We start from the raw sequence: 13,787 nt of genomic DNA on the forward strand, positions 1-13,787 counted from the left end.
TAATCGCGATTCCACCCATTGCTATTTCAGGCACATGTCAGCTGTTCAAAACAGCTGACATGTCCTGGCTTTGATGCGGACTCACCACTGGAGCCTGCATCAAGGCAGGGGATCTGACCTCAGACGTACTATCCCTTCCGAGGTCAGAAAGGGGTTAAATAACTTTAACATTGATGACCTAAGAATCGGTGGGAGTGCGACACCCAGCACCCAAACCGATTGGCTGTTCCCAGTGTCGGCGGCGACCTGAACTGCTCAGTTACGGAGCTGCATAGCTTTGACAGCTGTATAGTGGCCGCTGTCGGGTACTGCGCATCCGGTGCCTATTGAAAGACAAATGGCTTCAAAGAGTTAAATGTCTTTTCAGTTAAATGAAATCTTTATATGCATTACAAAATAATCGAGGTATGTTCATATACAGAAGCTATGTAGAAATTTCTGTGACGGAATAATCCATGATGTATTTCTGAATTGGGTTCTTTCTGAAAGCCTCTGCATCATGATCGCCTTTGAGAGCAGTGGTGTGATATCAGTGGAACACGTAGGGCTCAAAGTCTGGATCGTAGCTCAATTTCATGCAATTGCCTTCTCATAGTTTGCGTAGACACTATATGTCTTCTAGTGTTTTGTTACACAATGTGGGCTCACTGGGTGAGACGAATCCTCTAAGCCAAAGGTCCAGGCAGGTACACGGGCGTCAGTGCAGCAGGTAGGTGGAGCACAATGGAACACAGACAGCTGATGGAGTGTAAATCACTGTTAGACAGAAGGAATGCTGGATGCTGAAAACCACAGGCAAGTGGGACACATCCAGGACACTACAGGAAAGCAGGTAGACAAGCAGAAGGCAAACTAAAAGTCTTACTAAAGTCCTAGAAACCAAAAGTGGACAGGAGATGTCCTGGAAGCCGCAAGAGGACACATAGAAGGAAAACTAAAAGTCTTAATAACATCCTGGAAGCCAATAAAAGGCAGGCAGGATGCTCGGAACAGCAGACAGATGGTAAAAGTCCAGGAGAATGCAGACAAACAGGCTGGATGCTGGAAACCACAAGTAATCGTGAAACGTCCAGGGGACCACAGCAAGCAGGTGGGATGCTTATTTAAATAAATAATTAAAAAAAACGTTTTTTGACAACCAATAATGCAAAAGCAGACAGCTCCTTTAGATTTGCTGGTTGTCAAAAATGGGTGGGACCCCACAGACTTTTTTAAAGTTATTTATCTAAATAATTTAAAAAACAGCATGGGGACCCTTCTAATCTTGATAACCAACCTTGCTGACCCTGTCAGCTGAGGGTTGCAGTCCCAGCTGTCAGTTTTGCCTGGCTGGTTATCAAAAGTACAGGGGAACCCACGTCATTATTCAAAGAATATATTCACAGCACAGATGAATACTCCTTTAATCAGCTCCTTCTTTTACTGATATTAGCAACAGCAGGTGTCGGCTGATGGAAGCAGTAGTCTCATCAGCTGACACCAGCGACCAGAGGTAAACTTTATACATCCGATCACAGCTGCGGCTCACACTGTAATTTGACAGCATTGAACCACGGCTATCTGACTGGTGGTGATTTTACCACCGATCAGAAGCTGTTTTTGCCACGCTGTCATGCGCATGACAGTGCAACAAACACCTGGTGTTCAGGGGGCTGAACCCGAATAGTACCACGGACTTTCTGGTGAAGTTCATGCTTGATGTCCTTGAAGTATGTGTTCGGTACAGATGTGGAACTATAATGTTCAGGTTTGCTTATCGCTAGTATTATTATTATTATTATTATTATTATTTATTGTTATAGCGCCATTTGTTCCATGGCGCTTTACATGTGAGGAGGGGTATACATAATGAAAACAAGTACAATAATCTTAAACAATACAAGTCATAACTGGTACAGGAGGAATGAGGACCCTGCCCGCGAAGGCTAGTAAAGACCCTTCCTTATGGGACTGTTTTGGGAAAAGACTTGCCTCTCTTCTGGTCTCTGGTTGTCAAAAATGGGGGGTAACCCCACTCTGTTTTTTTAAATTATTTATATAAATGATTTAAAAAAACAGCTTGGTGACCCCTCTATTCTTGATAACCAACCTTGCTAAAGCTGAGAGCTGAGGGTTGCAGTCCCCAGCTGTCAGTTTTGACTGGCTGGTTATCAAAAATACAGGAGAGCCCACACCGTTATTTTTTTTAAAATTATTTATTTAGGACGCAGGCACTTGGTGATGAACACTCCCATCAGCCACTGCCTGATTTCCCTGTTACTAGCGGCAGCAGGCATAGGCTGATAGGAGCAGTAGTCACATCTACCGACGCCAGTGACCAGAGGTAAACATTTTACCTCCGATCACAGCTGTGGGCCCACGCTGTAATTTAACAGCATGGGAACCGCAGCTGTCTGACTGGCGGTGATTGTACTGTCTATCAGAAGCAGTGTTTGCCATGCTGTCATGCACATGACCACATGGCAAACACTGGATGTTCAGACCCCCCATTCAAGTGAATGGGGTCCGGGTTCAGGTTTGGGAACTGTTCTGGTACCCCAAATTTTTATTAACTGTTTGGCTAAACCCACCGGACCCAAAACACCCAGGGGTCCTCCCATCTCTATCAAGGACTGGAAGCTGCAGGCAGGCAGGAGGCATCATAGAGACAAACACAGCTAGCAGACAAAACTCTGGAGTAACAAGAATGTGTAATACAAAGGAAGTTGCGGACAGCCAAGAAGACATCCTAGAAACCACAAGCATGTTGTGATACTGGAAACCACATGCAAATAGGTAGCACTATTGGAAACTGCAGGCGGGTAGGTAACTGTAGAACTGGAAGTCGCAGACAGCCAGGAAGAACTTATGGAATCCATAGTCAGGTTTGTGTGATACTGGAAACTGCAGCCAGGCAGGTAGCAATACTGGAAACTGCAGACAAACAGGCAAGGTCCTCTACTGACAGGTAGCAAGACTGGAACTGTGCAGAAAACAATTCAGAGAGTTACTAGCAAGTCTTAGAGCAATAACAAGATATACATGTGTATCTAGTGAGGAGGCCAAGGAGAAGGCAACTTATGGGAGTACCTGGGCTATCTGCAAAGCCTGACATGGAGCACAAGAAAATCTGATGGATTTGGATATGTGCATAACGGGTTTGTTATGTGATGCCAAATATCATTGTAGTATAGATTAGATTATTAGTGGAAACAGTGGTACGGCAATTTCTCCAAAATGTCCTTGGAGCTGTTTTTCAACATGACAATGCCAGGCTGCATGTTGCTTGTGCTACTGTGGGCAGCCTGGGTGGACTAAAAGTGCTACCAAGGCCTGCAGCACTGCCAGACTTGTCTACCATCGAGCACATATGGGACGTCATTGGTCGACAATTGAAAAGGGAGCTACCAGTAACGGATATTGAAGATTTGCATGCTCAAGTACATTAAGTGATGAACATTCATCAACCCTTAGTAACATCCTTGATAGTAGCCAAGGCGTGTAAGTGTGTGCATATATCTGAATAAGTGGAGATTATTTGAAGATTTAGTTTCCATTTTTTTCATCATTTGATTATTATTTAAATTACTATAGATTCTGTGATTTACACTGTTCCATGATTTTTCATTCTTAGCATTACAATTTCAATGTTGAGGAGTGTATTTTATAATGCTTTTAAAAAGTCATTCTTCATATGTGATCTTATTAAATCTGCAAATCATAACATAGCTTACAATCTAATTCAAAATATACAAGCGTAGCATTCATATAACCTGAGCAATATGAACCAGTATTCACTTATTGCAACTAATAGAAGTGCAATAAAGTCCAAGTTGGGTTGGATATCTCATATGCTATGCCTGTTCACTTCTTAACCTATAAATTTTGGCTAATACCAAGCAAATGTCCTTTCTCTCTTCACAAAAGACCATATCACTAGAATCTCAGAGGGTGGCCAGTGAGCTGAGAAAGCAGGTGCTGACAGCCCCTGGGTTGTTGACTAGACCAATGAAGGACCATGAATTTCAGAGGTCTAAGAATAATGTTGCATGTCTGAAAAATCAAACAAGTTCGAAGAAGCATCTTTGTTGAGCCCTTTTGTAAATGTTCTTCTTCAGTTCTGATGAAGGTCCATATGTAGGACCGAAACATTAACAACTTTAAGAATTGCCAAATAAATTTGTTTTCTTTGGATTTGAGCTAAGCATGGAAATTGAAGCTCTGCATGACACAGAATCTCTGTATACAGGTGCTTCTCACAAAATTAGAATATCATCAAAAGTTAATTTATTTCAGTTCTTCAATACAAAAAGTGAAACTCATATTATATAGAGTCATTACAAACAGAGTGATCTATTTCAAGTGTTTATTTCTGTTTATGATGATTATGGTTTACAGGCAATGAAAACCCAGAAGTCATTATCTCAGTAAATTAGAATACTTAACAAAAAACACCTGCAAAGGATTCCTAAGCAATTAAAAAGGTCCCTTTGTCTGTTTCAGTAGGCTCCACAATCATGGGGAAGACTGCTGACTTGACAGATATCCAGAAGGCAGTCATTGACACACTCCAAAAGGATGGTGAGCCACAAAAGGTCACTGCTAGGTCTCCAAGCATTTTAGTGAAAAGGTGATTGGAAGGAAAATGTGTGATAGAAAAAGGTAACAAGCAACCGGGATAACCACAACCTTGAAAGGATTGTTAAGAAAAGGCCATTAAAAAAGTAGGGGGAGATTCACAAGGAATGGATTGCTGCTGGAGTCATTGCTTCAAGAGCCACCGCACACAGACGTATCCAGGACATGGGCTAAAAGTGTCACTTGTGTCAAGCCACTCATGACAAATAGACAACGCCAGAAGCAGCTTACCTGGGCCAAAGACAGAAAAAACTGGACTGTTGCTCTGTGGTCCAAGGTGTTGTTTTCAGATGGAACTAAATTTGCATTTCATTTGGAAATCAAGGTCCAAGAGTCTGGAGGAAGAGTGGAGAGGCTACAATCCAAGCTGCTTGAGGTCTAGTGTGAAGTTTCCACAATCAGTGATGGTTTGGGGAGCCATGTCATCTGCTGGTGTAGGTCCACTGTATTTTATCAAGACCAAAGTCAGCGCAGCCGTCTACCAGGAAATTTTAGAGCACGTCATGCTTCCCTCTGCCGACATGCTTTTTGGAAATGGAAATTTCTCCAGCAGGACTTGCTACCGGTCCACACTGCCAAAAGTACCAATACCTGGTTTAAAACCAACAGTATCACTGTGCTTGATTGGCCAGCAAACTTGCCTGACCTTAATCCCATAGAGAATCTATGGGGTATAGTCAAGAGGAAGATGAGGGACACCAGACCCAACTATGCAGACGAGCTGAAGGCTGCTATCAAAGCAACCTTGGCTTCCATAACACCTCAGCAGTGCCACAGGCTGATCACCTCCATCTAATTGATGCAAAAGGAAGCCCAACCAAGTACTGAGTGCATTTACTGAACATACATTTCAGTAGGCCAACATTTCGTATTTTAAAACAATTTTTCAAGCTGGTGTTATAAAATATTCTAATATACTGAAATGACTTTTGGGTTTCCATTGTCTGTAAGCCATAATCATCAACATTAACAGAAATAAACACTTGAAATAGATCATATGAGTTTCTCTTTTTGTATTGATGAACTGAAATAAATTAACTTTTTGGTGATATTTTAATTTTGTGAGAAGCACCTTTAAAAGGTGGTATATACTTCTGTTAAATAAACTCTAATTATATTACCTTAAAATAATAAAGCAAAAAGAAGAAACTATAACTGCACATATGGATATAAAAATACAGTATACATACACATATGATCTCTTTGATTTACTAGAACAATATACTATAGATTGTTTAACAACATTCTTGTGATGGCTGCATGCTAGATCACATGACAATTATCTAAATGTTGATATATTATTTCAGATTATCTGATATTGACAACATTTTAGATAAACAAATACTTTTATGTGATTTTGCTCATAATAAGAATATTTTATCTTGTAACATATGTTTTACTGCTTCCTCTGGCTCATCAACTATTCTTAAAGTTAAAAAAAACCTCATAAAGCTGCCAAAAACTGACTAATGCAGAACACCTTTAGCTGTGGATTTGACACGAGACAGACAGCACACATGCCCCCTATCCACCAGACCTTTTCCAGCAGCTGAACTGTAGCTGCATTTACTTAGTATCTGAAATACTCTTGGGGACAAACATGCCCAAATCTTGACATAAGATCAACATTAACTTCAGGTGCAGAGAAGCATTTTTATGCCTCAGCAGACTTTACGCTTGCTTTTGAAGGTTTGAAGACTATCTAACTCGGAGCAACATAATAACAATCAGTCCCCAAAATCTGTCTAGATTACGTATTTAAGAGGGTCTAATTTTAGGAAATAATACAAGTGAAATGTATTAGCAAATATTCCACAAGTTGTAAGATGCTGTTCACATCTCTGTTTTATTATTCTAATTTTGTGTTCCTTTTAGAACAGACTAACGAAATATACAAAAGGATCCAGTGAATTCCTGATTCAAACAGGGTCCGTCTGGTCTGAGTTTGGTGTCATTTTTCTAGAATAGAAAAAAAGTCCCTGAATGCAGACATGTTCTTTTGTTCTAAAAATAATGAACAAACAAATAAATCAATGGAGCCCCTTCTGTTCGAAAAAGGAATGCACAGGATCCCAATTCCGTTTGTCTGTTCTCTTTGGAACAGCCACACGGAATAGTAAAATGGACAGGTGAACAGAGACTTATATGAACACGTCCAACAATTAATTCCATCGTTATCTTTGTATTCAAAAGTAGTCTATATTGCTTTTTACAAAATGGCTTCTTTTTGTAGTATGTTGTTATTGAAAGGTGCTTGGGAATTCTATAAGATTTAGTGATCTTACATACTGACTGGCACTGCTAATTTTTGCCTTGGATGCTTAGACTTGATCCAATATAACATGACACATCTATTAAAAATCATAATCAGACCTACAATATTTATAGAATGGCTGTGCTACTCCAATATTATTCAATTTGTATTAATACAAATAGCCTCTTTAGAGCAGAAGAGGACTTGAGCTCTAGCACCAACTATTGGATGCAGCAATCCTAAAAGTCAATATGGATGCTTTAATGGGCTTTGCCACAAGTATTAACCCCTTTCTTGCATTGGACATACTATTCCGTCCATGTGATCTGGGACTTAATTCCCATGGACGGAATAGTATAGACCCCTCAAAGTGACTTCAAATGTGATGTGGTCCCTAAAAAAATGATGTTGTAAAAATGAGAAATCAACTTTTAACCCTTATAACTCCCTAACAAAAAAAATGTTGGTTCCAAAATTGTGCTGATGTAAAGTAGACATGTGGGAAATGTTAAGTATTTTGTGTGACATATCTGTGTGATTTAAGGGCATGAGATTTCAAAGTTGGAAAATTGCAAAATTTTCAATATTTTGCCAAATTTGCATTTTTTCACAAATAAACGCAGGTGATATCAAAGAAATTTCACGAGAAAACAATGTCAGAATCACTGGGATTTATTGAAGCGTTCCAGAGTTATAACCTCATAAAGGGACAGTGGTCGGAAATGTAAAAATTGTCCTGTTCATTAACGTGCAAACCACCCTTGGGGGTAAAGGGGTTAAAGGGGTATTGCCAAAAACAAAAGTTTATTTTAATCAATAGATCTTGGAATAATGAGAATTTCCACAATTGGATGCGTTTAAATGCAATGTGCCCCTGCTGTGTACTGTGTAATGGCTGTGCCTTACCGTGGAGAAACATGATCTAATCCTACTACATCTCCTGGGCAGGGGAGGAAACAAAATAAAGTATACAGATATTACAGCAGGGAATCACAGCTGACTCTTTCTTTGAAGTAAAACATTGTTTAAAAGCAGCAGGGAAATGTTTTACCTCACAAAAAGAATCAGCTGCAATCCCCTGCTGTCCTGTCTGTATACTCTCTTTTGCGTGCTCTTACGGTCAGGAGATGTAGTATGATCAGACCATGTTCCTGTACGGTCAGACACAGCCATTACACAGTACACAGCAGGGGCACATTTATAAGATTATCTCAGCACAGGAACATTTTATTTATTAAACACATCCAATTGTGGAAGTTATTATGATTCCAAAATCTAATGATTAAAATTAACTTTTGTTTGTGGAAAAATCTCTTTAAGGTAAGAAGCCAAAACAGACATTGCATTTGCAGAGACTTGTTTAGGAATGTTTGCCGCTCATGAGTGCAAAGCAGAAGATATGATTTGGCTAGGTGAGAAGACTCTGACTGTGGGGCTAAAAGGGAATGTTTTTCCTTAGGCCAGAATTCAGTGGACTCACATAATGGAGAAGACAGAGAAATTATGTTTTCTCTCTGCGCCTTCAAAGTGTGCTACAGTTCACTCATCCAAGAGAATCGCATCACATTACGCTGACACTCTGAGCAAACTCAAATCAGAGTTTGATCGGAGTGTCATTAGCATAATCGAGCCAATTCATATCTACAGTCATGTGACTCTGGCCTTATGAAGAGTGCAAAGTCACCCTAAGGAAATTGACTTTCAGGATTTCAACATCCAATAAGTTGTGATAGAGTTCAACTCCTCTTCCTTTCTGAAGAGGCTATTTGCATATTTTATTTCCCAGGGAGCATTGCATGGTCTGTAAGTTTCCTTACTCTGGCTTGGCACTTTTCACTTTTCCTTAATCTGAATTTGAAACTCACACAGAGGCATATTTGTTATTGTAAAATTACACAAATAGGGATTTTTATGGCTTTACAGAAGTCTTTCTACTAATATTATTTTTTTTGCTCCAGCTTGCCAACATGATTCTACCAGAGGATGAAAATTTTCTGTTACTTTTCCGTAGAGAAACCCCTTTGGATAATAGTGTGGAATTTATGCGGGTAGGTATGACTGACTTGGTAATGTGTGTAAATGCATGTAATTTCTACATTTATTAACAGTCTAAGAAAATCATTGTAAAGTAAGATTTAAAGGAGTGGGGTGTTCAGAATGTAAAATAAAAAATATATAAAGAAGGAGGGGTCTTTGATTTCTAGACCACACTCGTCCAAGAAAAGAAAGGCTTTGCTAATTTAATAATTAAGAATTAATCTAATATTACTTACCGTATTTATATTTTGCAAAACACTATATTATAAAGCATATATTTTTTCTTCAGATTTGGCGGAAATACGATGAAGATAGCAGTGGATTTATTTCTGCTGTGGAGCTCAGGGTATTTATCTCTTGCCTATTACTGTTGCATTATTTTCTAACCATATGTCTTTAATTATTCAGTAACAATAATGATAGATTATGACAATGCCAGTGTAATCAGTCATTAACCATTAACCCAATAAAGGCCAAGCATCATAAATTTACAGTGCTTGATCCTGGGCTTTAACCCCACGACATTTACATTGTGGTGTTAAAATTTGTGCTCTAGCATAAGCAGGTTTAGTGTCTGGCTATGATACACAGCCATAAATTTAGGGAAAAGATAGAACGGGTTTATTACCACTTCTGTCTTCTCTTCAGCCAGCTATGTAGCAGTCAGTGAGTGCTATATGAAGAACAGATGCATCAGCATTCCCATGGGTCTCTGCCCATCACAGCAGTGGTGCTTGATCCTAGCAGACCCAGATTAGCTCTGCGAGGGATTACAGTGGAAACAAACAGCTATGAATAAAACATATGCACCCCAGAAATCTTGCATGACAGCCTGGAGGGCAAATTGTGTAGTATTTAGTCATCCACCAATTGGGCAAGTTCTCCCACTTAAAAAGATGAGAGAGGCCTGTAACTGACATCATAGGTAGACCACAACTTTTTTTTTGGCAAGATTTATTTTGCAAATTATGGTGGAAAATAAGTATTTGGTCATTATCAAAAGTTCATCTCAATATTTTGTTATACAGTATATCCTTTGTTTGCAATGACAGAGGTCAAACGTTTTCAGTAAGTCTTCACAAGGATGGCACACACTGTTGGTGGTATTTTGGACCATTCCTCCAAGCAGATCTTCTCTAGAGCAGTGATGTTTTCGGCCTGTCTCTGGGAAACATGGACTTTCAACTCCCTCCAAAGGTTTTCTATGGGGTTGAGATCTGGACACTTGATAGGCCACTCCAGGACCTTCATGTGCTTCTTATGAAGCCACTCCATCGTTGCCCTGTTGGTGTGCTTGGGATCATTATCATGCTAAAAGACCCATCCACGTTTCATCTTCAATGCCCTTGCTGATGGAAGGAGGTTTGCACTCAAAATCTCACGATACATGGCCCCATTCATACTTTCATGTACACAGATGAGTCTTCCTGGTCCCTTTGCAGAGAAACAGCCCCAAAGCAAGATGTTACCACCCCCATGCTTCACAGCAGGTATGGTGTTCTTTGGATGCAACTCTGCATTCTGTCTCCTCCAAACACAACGAGTTTTGTTTCTACCAAACAGTTCTCCCAAATGCTCTTCTGGATAATCCAAATGCTCTCTAGCATACTTAAGATGGGCCCAGACATGTACTGGTTTAAGCAGGGGGACACGTCTGCACTGCAGGATCTGAGTCCCTGGCGGCGCAGTGTGTTACTGATGGTAGCCCTTGTTACGGTGGTCCGAGCTCTATGCAAGTCATCCACTAGCCCCCCCCCCCCCCCCCGTGTGGTTCTTGGATTTTTGCTCACTGTTCTTGTGAACATTTTGACCCCACAGGGTGGGATCTTGCGTGGAGCCCCAGATCAAGGGAGATAATCAGTGGTCTTGTATATCTTCCATTTTCTTATTATTGCTTCCACAGTTGATTTCATCACACCAAGCTGCTTACTTATTGCAGATTCAGACTTCCCAGCCTGGTGAAGGTCTACAATTTTGTTTCTGATGTCCTTCGACAGCTCTTTGGTCTTCACCATAGTAATGCTTTTTTTTTTTTTACTCTTTGTTGAGGGGCCTTTTTTAAAAATTAATTTTACTATTACATATGCCTTATGCATATATATGCATGTGTGAGTGTATATATATATATATATATATATATATATATATATATATATATATATACAGTACAGACCAGAAGTTTGGACACACCTTCTCATTTAAAGATGTTTCTGTATTTTCATGACTATGACAATTGTACATTCACACTGAAGGCATCAAAACTATGAATTAACACATGTGGAATTATATACTTAACAAGAAAGTGTGAAACAACTGAAATTATGTCTTATATTCTAGGTTTTTCAAAGTAGCCACCTTTTGCTTTGATGACTGTTTGCACACTCTTGGCATTCTCTTGATGAGCTTCAAGAGGTAGTCACCGGTAATGATCTTCCAACAATCTTGAAGGAGTTCCCAGAGATGCTTAGCACTAGTTGGCTCTTTTGCCTTCACTCTGCGGTCCAGCACACCCCAAACCATCAGGTCATCTGGCGTAGCACCCCATCACTCTCCTTCTTGTTCAAATAGCCCTTACACAGCCTGGAGGTGTGTTTGGGGTCATTGTCCTGTTGAAAAATAAATAATGGTCCAACTAAACGCAAAGCAGATGGAATAGCATGCCACTGCAAGATGCTGTGGTAGCCATGCTGGTTCAGTATGCCTTCAATTTTGAATAACTCCCCAACAGTGTCACCAGCAAAGCACCCCTATACCATCACACCTCCTCCTCCATGCTTCACGGTGGGAACCAGGCATGTAGAGTTTATCCATTCACTTTTTCTGCGTTGCACAAAGACACGGTGGTTGGAACCAAAGATCTCAAATTTGGACTCATCAGACCAAAACACAGATTTCCACTGGTCTATTGTCCATTCCCTGTGTTCTTTAGCCCAAACAAGTCTCTTCTGCTTGTTGCCTGTCCTTAACAGTGGTTTCCTAGCAGCTATTTTACCATGAAGGCCTGCTGCACAAAGTCTCCTCTTAACAGTTGTTGTAGAGATGTGTCTGCTGCTAGAACTCTGTGTGGAATTGACCTGGTCTCTAATCTGAGCTGCTGTTAACCTGCGATTTCTGAGGCTGGTGACTCGGATAAACTTATCCTCAGAAGCAGAGGTGACTCTTGGTCTTCCTTCCCTTGGGCAGTCCTCATGTGAGCTAGGTTCTTTGTAGCGCTTGATGGTTTTAGCAACTGGACTTGGGGACACTTTCAAAGTTTTCCCAATTTTTTGACTAACTGACCTTCAATTCTTAAAGTAATGATGGCCACTCGTTTTTCTTTACTTAGCTGCTTTTTTCTTGCCATAATACAAATTCTAACAGTCTATTCAGAAGGTCTATTAGCTGTGTATCCACCAGACTTCTGCTCAACACAACTGATAGTCCCAACCCCATTTATAAGGCAAGAAACCCCACTTATTAAACCTGACAGGGCACACTTGTGAAGTGGAAACCATTTCCAGTGACTACCTCTTGAATCTCATCAAGAGAATGCCAAGAGTGTGCAAAGCAGTCATCAAAGCAAAAGGTGGCTACTTTGGAGAACTTAGAAAATAAGACATATTTTCAGTTGTTTCACACTTTTTTGTTAAGTATATAATTCCACATGTGTTAATTCATAGTTTTAATGCCTTCAGTGTGAATTTACAATTTTCATAGTCATGAAAATATAGAAAAATCTTTAAATGAGAAGGTGTGTCCAAACTTTTGGTCTGTACTGTATATATATATATATATATATATATATACTAGATGGTGGCCCGATTCTAACGCATCGGGTATTCTAGAATATGCATGTCCACGTAGTATATTGCCCAGCCACTAGTATGTTGCCCAGCCACGTAGTATATTGCCCAGCCACATAGTATATTGCCCAGCCACGTAGTATATTGTCCAGTCACGTAGTATACTGCCCAGCCACGTAGTATGTTGCCCAGCCATGTAGTATGTTGCCCAGCCATGTAGTATGTTGCCCAGCCACGTAGTATGTTGCCCAGCCACGTAGTATGTTGCCCAGCACCGTAGTATGTTGCCCAGCCACGTAGTATATTACCCAGCCACGTAGTATATTGCCCAGCCACGTAGTATGTTGCCCAGCCATGTAGTATGTTGCCCAGCCACGTAGTATGTTGCCCAGCCACGTAGTATGTTGCCCAGCACCGTAGTATGTTGCCCAGCCACGTAGTATATTACCCAGCCACGTAGTATATTGCCCAGCCACGTATATTGCCCAGCCACGTAGAATATTGCCTAGCCACATAGTATATTGCTCAGTGACGTAGTATACAGCACAGAGCCACGTAGTATATTGCCCAGCCACATTGTATATTGCCCAGCCACATAGAATATTGCCCAGCCACAGAGTATATTGCCCAGCCACAGAGTATATTGCCCAGCCACGTAGTATATTGCCCAGCCACATAGTATATTGCCCAGCCACGTAGTATATTGTCCAGTCACGTAGTATATTGCCCAGCCACGTAGTATGTTGCCCAGCCACGTAGTATGTTGCCCAGCCACGTAGTATGTTGCCCAGCCACGTAGTATATTGCCCAGCCACGTAGTATGTTGCCCAGCCACGTAGTATGTTGCCCAGCCATGTAGTATGTTGCCCAGCCACGTAGTATGTTGCCCAGCCACGTAGTATGTTGCCCAGCACCGTAGTATGTTGCCCAGCCACGTAGTATATTACCCAGCCACGTAGTATATTGCCCAGCCACGTATATTGCCCAGCCACGTAGTATATTGCCTAGCCACATAGTATATTGCTCAGTGACGTAGTATACAGCACAGAGCCACGTAGTATATTGCCCAGCCACATTGTATATTGCCCAGCCACATA

At 40.7% G+C, this 13,787-nt stretch overlaps 1 protein-coding gene across 2 annotated transcripts in view; it reads left to right on the forward strand.

Annotated features, from left to right (window-relative positions):
* Positions 1 to 13,787, forward strand: part of SCGN (secretagogin, EF-hand calcium binding protein) — a 125,813-nt gene that overhangs the window by 50,789 nt on the left and 61,237 nt on the right. For both annotated transcript variants that reach the window (XM_069730897.1, XM_069730899.1), the window contains 2 exons: positions 8,830 to 8,919; positions 9,198 to 9,254. In XM_069730897.1, coding sequence (XP_069586998.1) covers positions 8,830 to 8,919; positions 9,198 to 9,254 — 147 coding nt within the window. The remainder of the gene's footprint in view (positions 1 to 8,829; positions 8,920 to 9,197; positions 9,255 to 13,787) is intronic.

The sequence above is a fragment of the Ranitomeya imitator genome, chromosome 6 (genome assembly GCF_032444005.1).
Source record: "Ranitomeya imitator isolate aRanImi1 chromosome 6, aRanImi1.pri, whole genome shotgun sequence".
Taxonomy (NCBI): Eukaryota; Metazoa; Chordata; class Amphibia; order Anura; family Dendrobatidae; genus Ranitomeya; species Ranitomeya imitator.